The sequence below is a fragment of the Vicugna pacos genome, chromosome 15 (assembly GCF_048564905.1).
Source record: "Vicugna pacos chromosome 15, VicPac4, whole genome shotgun sequence".
NCBI classification, from domain to species: domain Eukaryota; kingdom Metazoa; phylum Chordata; class Mammalia; order Artiodactyla; family Camelidae; genus Vicugna; species Vicugna pacos.
In genome coordinates this window covers 21,968,481-21,983,054 of record NC_133001.1, presented here as the reverse complement: position 1 = coordinate 21,983,054, position 14,574 = coordinate 21,968,481, and the positions used below count along the sequence as shown (strand labels likewise).

Genomic DNA, 14,574 nt, shown 5'->3' with positions numbered 1-14,574 from the left:
AAACACACAATACTGTCAAGATTTGTTTCTACCAAATATTCTAAATATAAGTTACTATACATTGCAAGAAAATTTAAAGTAAAATACAAAATCATATACAGCACTATGGAAATGAACTAAGAATTAAAGTTTGGCTAGAGGCTAAAAATACAGGTTTTCAATAAAAGCTCTGTCTTTCATCAGTTATTTTTCTTCAAGGCGATCACTGGGTTTCTAAGGTTCTAAATATATCCATCAATAAAGTAAAATTAACATCATTTCAGAGCAGCATTAAGACTTTACTAAAAACATATAAGACATTTGGCAGTGATATCTAATCTTGAGTAAATGTTTTATTTAGTGTAGTCCTATTTATGAGACAAAAAAATGGAAACGTTAGCTTGAAATTTTAAAAACCAGATTTTAACTATTATCATTGAAAGTACTTAAAAGTATTTATGGATCATTAAAAAAAAAACCCACATCCAGCAATATGTCCCAAATAAAAATGAACAATTTCAAATCAAAATACCAAAAACTCTCAATGCACATTTGCAATAATAAAAATTTGCTGGGGTAGGGGGTGGACGAAAAAGCCTGAAATAAGAGAATAGTTTGTTAACTTGTAGTTTATGCCTTTAGACTACAATGTAGTCATTTTAAATTGTTTTCAAAGAACTTTTATTGGATGTGAAATGGAGTATCATATAAGAAACCAGGATTCAAAACAAACACAATATGCAATTAAATAGAAGACACAATCATGCATTAGATTAAAAGATAAAGCAAACACCATAAAATGTTACCTCTGGGTAAAACGGAGTGACTTTCATGTTTTTTTATATGCCTTTATCTATTCAAACTTTTCTAAAGTCAGTTATAATAGTTAAAATTAACAGGTAAAAACATTTCACATCAGCTTCTGTTATACAATGTTTAAAATTAGGTAATCAATATTTCCACATGCCTACTATTACCTTAATTAAAAAATCCTTTATCAATGATTACTAAAGTCCTATTTAAAAGAGCAAAGGAATCAGGTTGCATGGTTCTCACTAGCCAAAAATGAGAGCAGGAATCACAATAATTAACTGCACTATATTCATAAAGAATAAAAGCTATCATCATTTTGCTCAATCTCTAATAGATGTAGGATGGCTACTAACTTCAGAAAAAGAGAGAACCACTGGTTAATGCAACTCCTGATAAAAGTATACAGTACCAACTATTACACAGTCTTGAAAAAGAAAATGAAACTTTATGCGCTAACAGCAACAAAATCAACTACTGTGTGTCTTTACCACTTCAATCGAACTTCAACTAAAGTTAATTAGAAATTATATAATTAATAAAGCTGACTAAGACAAACAAAAATTGTGAGCTTACAGAAACTATGCCCTCCTTTCAATCTTCTGTGAATACCTATAACTGGTTGTAAAATAGTTCACAAAGAAAACCTCATTTAATTTTAACATGTGGATATTATACTGGCCAGTCTGATTATAATAAAATGTAAATTAGAAAATATTAACCAGATATAACAAAAAGAAACCAAATCATTTAAAAACATGGCATGAGTCTTAATTAAATAGCCACTATCAGACTTAAGGTATATCTCCTCCAAGAGGTAATTCCTTTAAAATAATATTCACGCAATAACGACTTTTTTTTTTACTGTTATTATTTAGCATTATTCTGAATCTGGACTAAAGAGTAAACCAGGAAACTTTTATAATGGTAATTCTTTCAGGAAAGGAAGAACAGTATGGTGTAAATGCTATTATTATACCTAAAACATCTGAAACAATCAACTAAAAACTACTTTTAGATGATGTAAGAAAATCTAAGAACAGGTTTTTTAAAATCAGCAGGCTTCCTATATGGTACCCAGATAAAAAAAATAATGGTAGTTGAAGGAAAATTGCTCCATTAATAATACCAACCAATGATTGATTAGAAATGTCTCTAAAAGAAATATGCAAGAGTTACATTTTAAAACAATGGAACTGTACTAAAATGTACACTATTTGAATAAATACTGAGTCATAAGGATTTTTTTTAATGTGTTTTAATACTTGACAGCTAGGGCTAAATGAGAAGTATTTTACAGCCAGGAAAACTACCATGACCAATGAAATCCCTGAACAATTACAAAATTTTATTTCAGACAGTAGCTTCAACTCCTCCCTCCACCAAAAACACACATATACACACCTCCCTGTAGCTATATCACTTCCAGGCTTGCCCTTCTGTTCCTAAGATGTCACCAAATTAAAAAAAAAAAAAAGTTTTTTAAAGGCAAAATTAGCAGAGAAAACTAGAGGACCGGGAATTAATTATTTTGGCTTTATTCCAGGACTAAGTCCTTCATCAATACACGTAACGTTAAAAATGCAGATATAACTCCTCACTGCTAGAAAAGTAGACAGGTAAAATGCAGGCTTTTCTCATAAACCCACCTCTCCTCCTCTTTTCACTCACTTAACTGTTTCCTAAAAGCATTTCTACAGCAAATGATATAGCACAAGAGTATGAACTAAATAGTTCCTTTAGGCCAAGAACTCACAATCAGATGTGAGGAGACAGATACCCATAAAACTAAGTAATATATATGAGGAGGGGGATAAAGTCTTTCTAGAGTTTTGTGATTCTTGCTTCTTAAACCAAAGTTTCATCATAGATGTGATTATTGAACTGAATCTTGAAAGACTAGAGAGCTGTCATCACTCTGAATAGGCAACTCAAGGTCAAGATAATCTGAGCATTTGGGGAAAGAGGAGGCAAGAGGCACAGGGGACAGCTCCAGACAGGGGAACAGAGCAAGGACAGCATACTTCTGGGACATGAAGACACAACTAAAAGAACTACTTATTCTCCTATTTCCCCTCCAAAAAAGATCAAGCTGAGGATCAAAAAAAGGGATAGACTATCATAAACAAATAAACAAGGATATGAATTCCAAGTGACTGCTGGTTGAAATAAAGGCCTTATCTAAAGTGGAGGTTATGTTTCCATGCTAACTTGCTTTACAACTCCCAACATTATAATCAGCTCTGGATAGACAGAATATGAGTTGATTTCAACACAGTAGCCAAGCAAGCAGGAATAGCATGGTCCTACAAGTTTGCTGAGAATTCAAATTGCTCTGTGTCAGTCCCTGGGCAAGTTATTTAATGTTGTCTATTTGTAAAACCTGGGGTTCCTCAGAAGGCTATGGTGATAGATAACTGATTAATGTGCATGAAACATATTCTAATTCAGCTGTTCTAGAATGGGGTACCAGGCACCAGTTTTTTGTTTGTTTGTTTTGTTTTTTTAAGTTTTCCAGATGTTTCACTATGTTTGAGAACCACTTAACCTTAGCAGACTGACTGGAGCACAATATATGCTTTTAAAAATCTATTTAAATCATTAAAAACATAATACTAACACAATCTGTTTCATCTTATATTTCTTTAATTACTTAAGATGTTAAATATATCCTAAGATGTTTGCCTAGTTAAAAAGAAAAAAAAAAAAAAGAATAAGGTCAACCCAGAAGATAAACAATGGTTAAGTGATGGATAAAAAGATAACGTTCCTTTGGTATCTATATCTAGTTATGCTGGAAATCTTTGAATGGCCCCATAAACCTATATATTTAATTATCTTTCTCTCTCTCTCTCTCTCTCTCTTTCTTTCCTACCAACTATAAGCTGCATCCTGGAGACCTGAGAGGAAAATACTATTGGGGGGAAATTATTATTTTATTAGGAAAGCAATATAGGCTTATTTAAATGATTCACCAATCATACAAATTTGAACTGTTGTCTACAACTGTTAACAGCTGGGATATATCCTTCTAGATTTTATTTATAAACAAATGTACATATGTATATACTTCATAAAAACATAAATGCAATGATACTATAGATATCATTCACTACTTTTTTTTCATTTAACAGACATTCAAGATATTGTTCTATGCCTATAAATATAGACTGGCCATATTCTTTTTACCAGCTATCTAGTATTCCATTAAAATACTGATTTACTCAATTCTATTTTTAGGCATTTATGTTATTTTTGTTTTTTTAAAAATTATGAACAATATTTAATAGACATCTTCGCATTTACATATTTGTCCAAGTGTACAAATACTGAACAATGAATTCCTAACTCAAATTGTTTGATGTACTGGTGAGGGAGTACAAAAACCTAACAAACAGGATTTATGTTGAAATTCATTACAGAAATAAATTTCAGCCTGAAGCACTGAGTATAAAATGTATTTGGAATGGCATTTTTGCCTGCCTGAGAAGAAAATATTCTTGATAAATAAAAGTTATTATGTTTTATTATCCTGGGGGGAAAAAACAAGAGGTTTGCCTACTATGTTTTCTCATTATTTTCTTTTGAATTATTTGTTCATATCTTTAGAAGCTTATCTATCCTTTAAGGATTCCTCCTTTCACAACATCTTCATTCCCAACCAAAAGTGCTATCTTGTCTTCTCTGCTCCTTAACAGCTTGTACTAAACTTGAGAATTTTTCACATTCTATCTCATACTATAGTTACGCATGTATACATTCTTCTATTTCTGCAGATGACTGAAATCTCCTTGGTGACAGGGACCACATCTCCACATAGATTTAACCCTCAGCTCTAACTGGTAATGAAACAAGGTGAGAATACTGGGAAACATTTTTTCAATTGATTGAATGTACAATTATATCTTGAGATATATAGTGATGTGCATAATTACAATTAGCTCATCAGGGCTAGTTCTATTTAAAAAAAAACACAACCTTCAAACTAACAATAAATATTTGACCAAATTAAACAAATTGGCTTTAAAACATTGAGAGTAGGTTTCCAAAACTCACTAAAAACTAAGTCTATCATCTTCACCAAGCATAGTACTTGTGATGGAAGGCTCTAAATGGACAAGGAGATCTGGGGTCTACATCTCTTTATTCCCCTCCACCACACGTTGAACACACTGGAGTTTCAGCACACTGTATGTCATAGTTATATTCTTTATGACTTATTAAAAATGGCATGGCAATTTCTAGAGTAATAAAGTCATTCACTATTAACACCTAATGATGCCTTTATTCTTTTCCCAGTTGTCTCTCTTGAGGCATGGATAAAGGGCATTCATTTCTTAAAATGCTTTACTGAGTGTCACTTTAAGAGCCAGACATGGCAACAGGCAATGGAACCTAAAAATAAGTAACAAATGGCGCTGGAGCAGGCAGCCTAGAGAGGGAGACAGACAACTGATTATTTCAATATGATGCTCTGAGTGTAGACTAACAGTTGTATGATCAACTTCCTCACTCTCTGTTCCCACACATTAAATGTCTTTCTCCAAATTCCTCCTTACCTAACCAAATCCTACCTCAAGGCTCAGCTGCAGATTCTCTTTCCCTGGTAGTCTTCCCAGGTGATACAGTCCAGGGAGCTTTCCTTATTCTGGACATCATGGTTAAGAACCTGGGGTCAGCAGGCAAACTGGATGTTACATAATCACTAAGACTCATTTCTTCAGTGGTAAAATTGGAATAAACAAACCTACAGTTAATTGAGTTGTTTGTGAAAATCACATGAAATGAATATAAAGCCCTTAGCATAGTGCTGGCACATTCTGAGCCCTTAATAAATAGTAGGCAGTATCTACACCACTCATTTAACAATCTATGAATGCTCTCTCATAAAATTCCTCGGGTTACTGATTTTTTTTTAACTATTCCAACTTTTTGTTTCCATCCTTTCTATCTTTATAGCTCAATAAACAGGTGTGGATTATACATCTGAAGTACTGAAAGAAGCCTGTAAAAATCAGTAGCCTTCGATTTTTTTGGCCACAACTCATAGTAATAAATACATAATCCAGGATACACATAAACATATATATAACTGAAACAAAGGTCCTGATCATTCACCTTTATTACTTACAAATCCATTCTAATAATTTTAGTCTAGTTCAACAAACCCAACCAAACCAAAACTGGTCAAGACCTACTAAATTGACTATACAACCCTTTGGTCATAACCCACAATTTGGAAAATTCTCTACGAACACTTAAAAATGAACATACAGAAGAAATATTGAGATGCCCACAAATATGAAATATTTAAGTATCATAATTACAGATTTATTTTTAAGTGAAAGTCTCAAACTCCCTGATGCAACCAATATAATCTGCTTTGCTCTCTAATTAACTTTATTAAATTCCACTCCCCTGTACCCTCTCTGTTGTATGAAACACACCGTTCTTTTCCTCAACCAAGATGCTCCTTTCTTCTACTTCTTTGGTTAAATACATACTTCCTTTTGAACCCAATATTAAAATAGATCTCATCCCAGGTTCATTTTCTCCATTTTGACCGTAAAAGTTAACAAATCCTTGGAATTGCATAATGCTTTAATTTACCAATAACAAAAAAAGTTCACTCTAGTATTACTGAGTACCTATGACTATCTATGCTGCTGCCCTCAGTGCTGGGGGCACAAAGAAGGCGAGGTAAACACGGAAGACACAGACCTCAAGGAAGCTCACAGCACAGAGAAGCCATGCACACGAAGAATACGAAAGCATGAATAAGGGATGGAGAGAGAGAGAGAGAGAGGGAGGGAGGGCGAGCGAGAGCACTACAAGGGAAGAAATGCGGAGGGGAGGCCGAATATGGAAGGAGCCAACTTCAGGATTCCAAATGGGAATATTTATAGTATGTGCTGCTTTTAACATTCCACTGGCCGGTCTCAATGAATGCGGAGGGTTTTTGTTGTTGTTTGCTTGCTGTTGCTTTTATTACCATGTCCTCAGCTTGCTTTTCACACAGTACAAATGAGATTTTGGTCTAAATGTTCTACAAAGGTTAGAGGGAAACATGGATTTGAATTTTCTATTAAAAAGTACATGAGGTGGTGAAGAAGATTCACTAGAAATGAATCTCACTTAATAGAAAAAAGATAACTCCCAGGTTCTACATTGAGAAAAACTGGTTTAGAAGTTGTGCACTCACTCACTAATAAATAAGTGTCCCTTAATAAACATTAAGAATTTGCCTCTGTTTCACCTCAATTAAGAACACGTATTTCAAAGATAATTTTATTTTATAACACTTAATCAAGAACACTTGGGGAAATTGTTGTTAAGTGACACTTTCAGATCTTAGAAGAAAAATGAATGGTGTTGTTTCACTATTTTTTTTTTCTAACTGCCTGTCTCAGTGCCTCAGTGTAAGGCATTAAAACATACTAGTCAGAATAAGAAATTTTTTAAGTAATGTACTTAGAATTCATATTTTCTTTCCCCAAATTTCTTGATGGAATTACCTTGCTTTGCTCTGCCCTAAATGAACAGAAATTTGCACTAAGAGAAAAAGAACACTCTGGAACTTCCCTGGAGGGCAGAATTCTTTCACTGACATATTGCAAGTGACAAAAACAGTGCCTCGCCCATACAAAGCATTCACAAAATAATTTGTTCAAAGAAGACTCTTGCCTCTATTACTTTGCATCAAATTATGTATTAATCAATGAACCTAAGAGTCTTCAATTTTATAATAGAGAGATTTCAAGGGAGCCTTTGTTACCCTAGGATTCTATGTATCCAAAGTTAAGAGGGGAAAAGAAAGATGTCATAATATGAAAATGTTCACTAATGAGTGGCTTCTTTCATCTGTTCATGAGGTCTCTTTATAGTAAACCTTAGACAAAACAATGCAAATGAAATGGAAACTCAGAAGTAAAATCATAAATTCTGCTTCTTGAGGTTGATCAAAGAAATAGTTTTTTTTTTAGGTTTGATAATGGTATCGATGTTTTGTTTACTTTCTTTCTCCTTAAAAATATATATTGGAAACATTTATGAATGAAGAATATGCTTCAAAAAAAAAATGGTTGAAGGGAGTGATAGCAAAGGGAACATGACTGGCCGTGAGTTGATAACTGTTGAACATGGGTGGTGGGTACACCCAGGATTATTATATTATTCTTCCCTCTCCTGTATGTTTCATACTTTCCATATTAAAAAACGTTTTAAAGCAAAAAAAAAAATTAGAAAACTGTTCACATCAGAATCACACATATAGTCACAATGACATAAGAGACTGACAAGAAATAGCCAGTTAACTACTGAAGAGAAAACTGACAAGGAATTTTAAAAGAATGAGTAAGAGACATCCCCGGAAAATGGGAAGGGCCTCAAACATTTTTAAAAAAATATGTGAGTTTGGCATTGCTATGAAAAATCAAATGTGTGCATGTCAGGGGGACAGGGGAGGGGGTATATGAGAACTTTGTCCTTTCTGTTCAGTTCTGCTCTGAACCTAAAACTGCTCTAAAATATAGTCTGTTAAGTAAAAAACAAACAAAACAAAACAAAACAGAAAAACAAAAGTGAAGGATACCTTATCATACTGTCATAGAAATTTATCAGACAAATTCATGTCTCCCAAAATCACTGAATTCATTTACTTTGTTTTTTCTATGGAAAATCAACTTTCTCACTACAAAATTTTGGGTCCCATTTTGAGTGTGGTTACTTAATAACAAAGACAAACCTTTCCCACTACTTCCTCTAACTGGTTCTCACTGCTAAATGTGGTAATTTGCCAAGATTTCAAGATTCTTTTACAAGTAAAAAGCACTTATATTTATTGTGTATTTCACAATGTCAATATTCAAATAGACACACTATCAGTAGACAACTGATATTCAATGGTTAGCATTTTCTCCTTTCTTCACCAACACAGAGATAATAAATATGAATTTGGGTGCTCCTGTAGTCACATATTACTTTTCACAAGAGAAGATAAGTAAGTATACTTGTTAACACATATCTTGACTAAACTTAAGTTTCCAGTGGTGGTATAATCAAATTAAATACATTATGTGGTTTAATCCAATTCCTATCCAGTAAGTTTACATAACTTTCTCAATAATAATTAAACCAGGAAGCTATAGTTTAATTAGCAAATAATATGATTCTAGTATAATACAGTCATTTCATTATAAAACAGTAGAGAATACATTTTCACTGAAAGAAAGCATCCAAATTTGTTTCATAATACTCCAAACCCACATTGTCACTAAAATCAAAATTCTGCTTTAAATAAAAATTAGCACAAAAGAAATTATCCTACTTTGTGTTTAAGATTTTGCTTTTATGAAACAATCCACTACAAAGTTTTAGGTTTGAAAAATCATTTGTAGTTCACACTCTCACTCCCCAGAAGAGGACTCTAAAGCTACAGGGAGGTTAAGCAAGACCTATGATAATGTTCATGGCAATGCCAGGTAGACAAACCTCTTCTGACTAGACCTCACGGCCTCTCACAGGAGATCCAGAAGGACAAGGGAGAAAAGGCAAGTTTCAAGATTAGTCCTTCTTCAGTTCCGTTCATTCTCTACATGGGCCATAGCAGTCATTTACTGGCACCTTTCACTCTGTCTTGACTGCCATTTCCCAAAGACCACAAGGTTTGAGCCTCTCTTGTCGGATTTGTTTCCTTGCTTCTTTAAGGTCTTGTGATGTACTACATCACACAATCTCTCCTGATCAGGCAGTACTTTAAACTAAGGGAGCTTGTACTGTATCACAGGGCCAATTCTTAATACACAGAAATAACCTTTCTTCACAGAGATCTGCTAAACAGACCTGCATGTCTTGAGATGGATTGGAAGATAATTATAACTACCAAAATGAGGTAAAAAGTAAAAAAGAAAAAGAAAAGGGGAGCCTGAGTATCTCCTAAACCAGAACTCTATTCAGTCCTATGACACCCAGATTAGGGACAAACTCTTCTGGTCAGGGATCCAGTCCAAGTGCCTCTGAACAGCAGCATTTACACTCCGGTCTTCTTTAGGAATGCACCTGATCTGTGCAACTATTTCCAGTATTTTACCCCCTGCTCAAACAGTCCTTGTAGAAAGATATACACTGGCTTACTTGAGCCTCTAGATGATAAAAAATAAAATCATAAAATAACAGAGCAGGGAAGCTTCTGAGGAATTATTCAGTCCAAATCCCTCATTTCTCTCACCGGTACCCTGAAACACATGATTGAATACTTGACCACAATCACAGAGCTAATGGGGAAAATTAGATCTTATTTTCATTACTGCTTTCCATTCTTTTACAAAGTACATTTAGATCACTACTGAACTAACCGACAGCTATCATCACATGTTTTGGCATCATTTAGATGTAAACTTGTGCAACACACACAAGGCTTAAAAAACAAGCACAACTATAATCAGGTCACCTTAACATGACTTAGGAGGAAAAAATACACCCAAGATCACAATATGTCCCACCAAGTTCAAAATGTCTTATAACGCAATTCCAAGAATCACTTTGCAGCGTTAAACCACTGTTCCAAAATAAAATTCTATCTGATAGCATTCTTGCTGGTTACTTAGATATAAATGGTTTTGGGTTCATAGGTTATTATGTCACGTAACTGCAATCTTGTCCTAAATACCAAGGGCTGTCTCCACTGTATTTTTAGCCCTTTCTAGGTAAATATACCTAATAAGCCAAAAATAATAAATCTCTAGGTGTTAAGTTGCCAAGCTTAGTAACAAAAAAAGTCAGAAAACAGTGCTTAACTATACCTCTGTAGATTCTTGATTCATAAACCCAAACCAGATATGCATTCACACATTGGTAATATTTACATACTGTGCACCTATAAAGAACCGTATGTGTCCCCCAAAATGGTTATTCTCTGGAAAATCTAATCCAAGTGATTAAAATGAGGAAACACTGAAACTGACAAAGTAACTTTATTTTTACAGTGCCCAAGTAACTCGAAAACCTAGGAGGCTCACTTGAGAAATCATCTGATTTTAATCATTTATAAAACATTCTTCTGTTTTTACTGAAACTGGTTCTTCTCCCTATGTTCTATTTCTTTTTTCTCTAAGTCTCCCATGGATCCTAACACCACACTTTAACCAAGAAGAGAGCTGTTAACCTTGACATTTTATGGTCATTCTTTGAAAAGGGCAAAATAAGTGTTATAGGTTTGCTTTTCAATTAAAATGGTAATTATTCCCACCACCACCACCAAGTGGAGAAATTTGTCAGAGGCTCCCTAATAACTGGCAGATAAGAATCATCCTGTGAGGAAATGGAGAGACGACTATTGCATTACAAAACCCTTAGTCATCTCCTAGTTCACTCAGCAGATTTGGGTAAACACTGGATAAGTGACTTAAGTCTTGTGTGTTCAACGACCCGTACCCACATGCATGACCATAAAATGTTGCCAGATTTTATGTATAGTTAACCAAACGAGATACAGCAAAAGTCTTTTTTCAAAAAGTTCTCCTGACACAGTGAACATGCCCATCTAGCAAACAAGTCTCTAACCTTTTTCCCTAACTGCATTTTACTCGGCTTCCCCTAATTTCAGTAGCACTACAGTTTGCAGCTAGTTTAATGCGAAAACAAACAAAAGACCAGAACAACTGAAACTGATTTAGGTAATTTATATTCATCGTAGCAACTCAAAAATCTACAGAAAGCCGATACTAAAAACGCCCAGGACAATCTGACAGCTCTCTCCTCTATTTTCCTTAGTATATTTTCCCAAAGGAAATGTCACAACAGGAGCAACATACACTTTCCCGAGGTTCTAAGACTCAACATTCTCAACAATAACGTCTAGTACACAGCCCAAGAATGCGCTGAAAGCTAACTTTAAACCAATCTTTTCAATCAAATCCACAAAGACAGAGAAGGCCCCAAAAAGCAGAACCTGGAAGTTCCCTACGGCTTCCTTCCCATTCAGAAAGTTTCTAGATGCGAATTAAGGGACCGTAGGGAAAGAAAGAACCAGAGGCAACATCAGGAAAAGTCGAGAGCTGCTCGCCCAAAGACGAATCCTCTCGGCTTCCCCTCACCGCCTCCCGCCGCGGGCAAAGGTCCAACGAGGACCCTTGGAGGACCGCTCATCTGCTTGTCTTCCTGGGGGACCAATGCCCTCCCGCTCCCCGGGAATGTCGGAAGACAACAACCAGAAACCTGTGGGAGAATCAGCTGCGGAGGACGTAGAGGGCTAGTGAGGGCCAGAAAGATCCCGTAGCAAAGTGGCAGGGAGAAGGCCTGAGTGTTTGTTTCCCAGGCTTCGGTCGCGACCGTGGGACTACTGCACGGAGAAAATCGGCCCGAACCCGGGCAGAGTTGAGGGTCCAGCTGTCCGGCACGGACAAAGAACCGCCCCCCCGCGGACGCCGTCACACCGAGCCTTTACCTCCGGCCCATCTTGCAGGCCCCGAGCACACTTACGTGGAGAGTTTTCTGGTCCAGAAGAGGCCGCCGGGCCACAGCTCTTGGAGCTGCACTGCCCGGCCCAGGTTGCTTTTGATCTGGGCCAGCTGCAAGTCGGACTCGGCGTCCAGCCGCTCGGCGTAAGGCAGCAGCTTATTGTAGACGATCTCCTTCTGCGGGACGAAGCCCCGCGGGTCCGGCCCGGGACGCCCACCCGGCTCCGGGGGATCTCCGCCGCCAGCCCGTTCGGCCGGCTCCATTGGCCCCGGGACAGCCCCCAACCCCCTCCCACCTTAACCCTCCCCGGCCCCCACCCCTCTCCGGGCTCCGCCTCCTCCGCGTCGTCGTCGCCTTGCGGCCGCCGGCGGCCCGTCGCCCTCGGCCCGATCGCTGGGCCTCCTCCCCTAGCCGGCGCGCTGCTGGCCCGCGCGATTCCCGGTTCGTTAGCGGCGGCAGCGGCCGCTCCACCCGTCCCGCACCGGCTGGTCTGGTGACGCTGCAGCCGCCGGGCCCAGAGGTTCCGGACGGGCCTCTAGTCACTTCCGGGGCGGGGCGGGGCGGGGCGGGGCGGGGCGACGGTGTCGGAGGAGGTGGTGGCGGCGGCGGAGGCGGTGAGAGCGGAGGGGGCCGCGCTTTCCTCGCCTTGGGACGGGCTCGGAGCCCCCATCCCCCGGGCCTCGCCGGCCTCGCGCGAGCCTATCCCTCCGGAACACGAGGCCGAATTCCAAGCTATTGTCCTTCCTCGTGTGGGGTCGCGCGCTCCCAGAGGCCGCCCTCGGGGGCCGTAGCCGCCGTGGCCTCCGACGAGGCAGACGACCCCACGCCGAGTTTATGGAAAAAGCTAGGTACTCTGTCCATCCCACTTGTTGTTTATGGGTTTTTTTACTTGTCCCCTTTAATCCCTCGTCTTTCTGGTATTCTCCTGGCCGCCTTCATTCAAAAAAAAATTCAAATTCATTGAACAGATATCCATTGAACTAGTGTTGTGTGTCAGACGCTCCTTTTAGGCCCTTGAGATGGAAAGTTTAAAAGCACCTGATTTCTGCCCTCCGGGGGCTTTACAATCGCGTAGAGCAATGAACTAGGGAATACGCAATTACAAGACAATACTGCGCTTAATTGCTAGTTAAGTGAAGAATGGTCTGGGAACACCTAAAGAGGACTTCAAACGGAGGGGTGTCAGATGGTTTCCTAAAAGTGATACATAAAGTTGAGTTAAAGGGCTTAAGGGTTGAGTGCAGAGTTGGTTAGAGAAAATGGAGAGGAACGTGTGTTTCAGCTCAGCTTGCATGCATGCACTCTAGGAATTCACAGAATTTCAGAATGACTGAAGATTGTTTGTAGAGAGAGGAGTGGAGAATTGAGACTGAGAAGGACATACTGGGGAGTTTTTAGAGCTTTAGCCTAAAGGCGACAAGAAACTGAAAAAATTTAAGCACAGAAGTGGCATGATATAATTTACATTTTTGAAGAAGCACTTTGGCTTTGTGTGGAGAATGGATTAGAACAGACAAGATTGGAAACTGGCAGACTCCCTTAAGGAGACGTGACATAATGATGGCCTGCATGTCAGCTGAATTGATTTGAGAGCTATTTCAGCACGAATGACCTGAGTTTGGTAGTTGATTGAATATGAAGAGTGAAACAGAGGGAAGAGTCGGGATGATGTCAGATTTCTGGCTTGGGAAACTGAATAGATAGTGAAGCCCTTCATTGAGAAAACACAGCAGAAACAGTTATGGAGGTGAAATGCCTAAGGGATAGGAAATAATTTTGATGTATGAATCAAGAGGGCCGTCTAAAATGAAATATGGATTAGCATATGGGTGGGTTGGAGGGAATAAGATATAGAGCATTGTTAAAAGACAAACGGAGGCATATTTAAAAATCTGAAGAATTTATTTGAGCAAAGGTCAGTTGGAATTGGGGAGAGCCAACCTAGGAGCGCCACAGGAGCCAGGGGAAAGAGATACAGAGAATGTGCAGAAGCAAATAAAGTTAATTATTTGACTGGCTACAGCTTAAAGCCTAGTTAACTGTTTGTGATTGGTTGTCCTTAGTGTTTAGATTTCATAATCTTGGGCATTTACACACTTATACTTTGGTTTGCTTAAGTAGGCCACCAAGGCATTAGAGCCACCTTTGCCTAATGGCCTCCTTGTTTAATTAACCGTATGAAAAGAATAGGGCCCTTGACCGAACTCTGAGGAGCCCCATATTTAAGGATGGACAGAGAAAGTGGAGAGAGTCTACAAAGAATACTCAAAAGAAGCAATCAGAGAAGTGGGCAATCTAGGAAAGTGGGCATTTTTAAAAAACAGCATT

General features: G+C 38.0%; 2 protein-coding genes across 5 annotated transcripts in view; one reads left to right on the top strand and one right to left on the bottom strand.

The window, feature by feature from the left end:
• Positions 1-12,529, bottom strand: part of PSME4 (proteasome activator subunit 4) — an 85,093-nt gene extending 72,564 nt beyond the window's left edge. For both annotated transcript variants that reach the window (XM_072937751.1, XM_006211270.4), the window contains exon 1: positions 12,268-12,529. In XM_072937751.1, the coding sequence (XP_072793852.1) occupies positions 12,268-12,509 (242 nt within the window). In that variant the 5' untranslated portion in view covers positions 12,510-12,529. The remainder of the gene's footprint in view (positions 1-12,267) is intronic.
• A 427-nt stretch (positions 12,530-12,956) lies between these two features.
• Positions 12,957-14,574, top strand: part of ACYP2 (acylphosphatase 2) — a 219,702-nt gene continuing 218,084 nt past the window's right edge. Inside the window, exon 1 of one of the 3 annotated variants that reach the window (XM_072937743.1) lies at positions 12,957-13,094. Coding sequence is in view for 1 of the 3 variants with exons in the window: in XM_072937742.1 (XP_072793843.1) it covers positions 13,081-13,094 (14 nt within the window). In the remaining 2 variants the exon portion in view is untranslated. The remainder of the gene's footprint in view (positions 13,095-14,574) is intronic. The other 2 variants (XM_072937742.1, XM_072937749.1) reach the window with 2 other exon arrangements.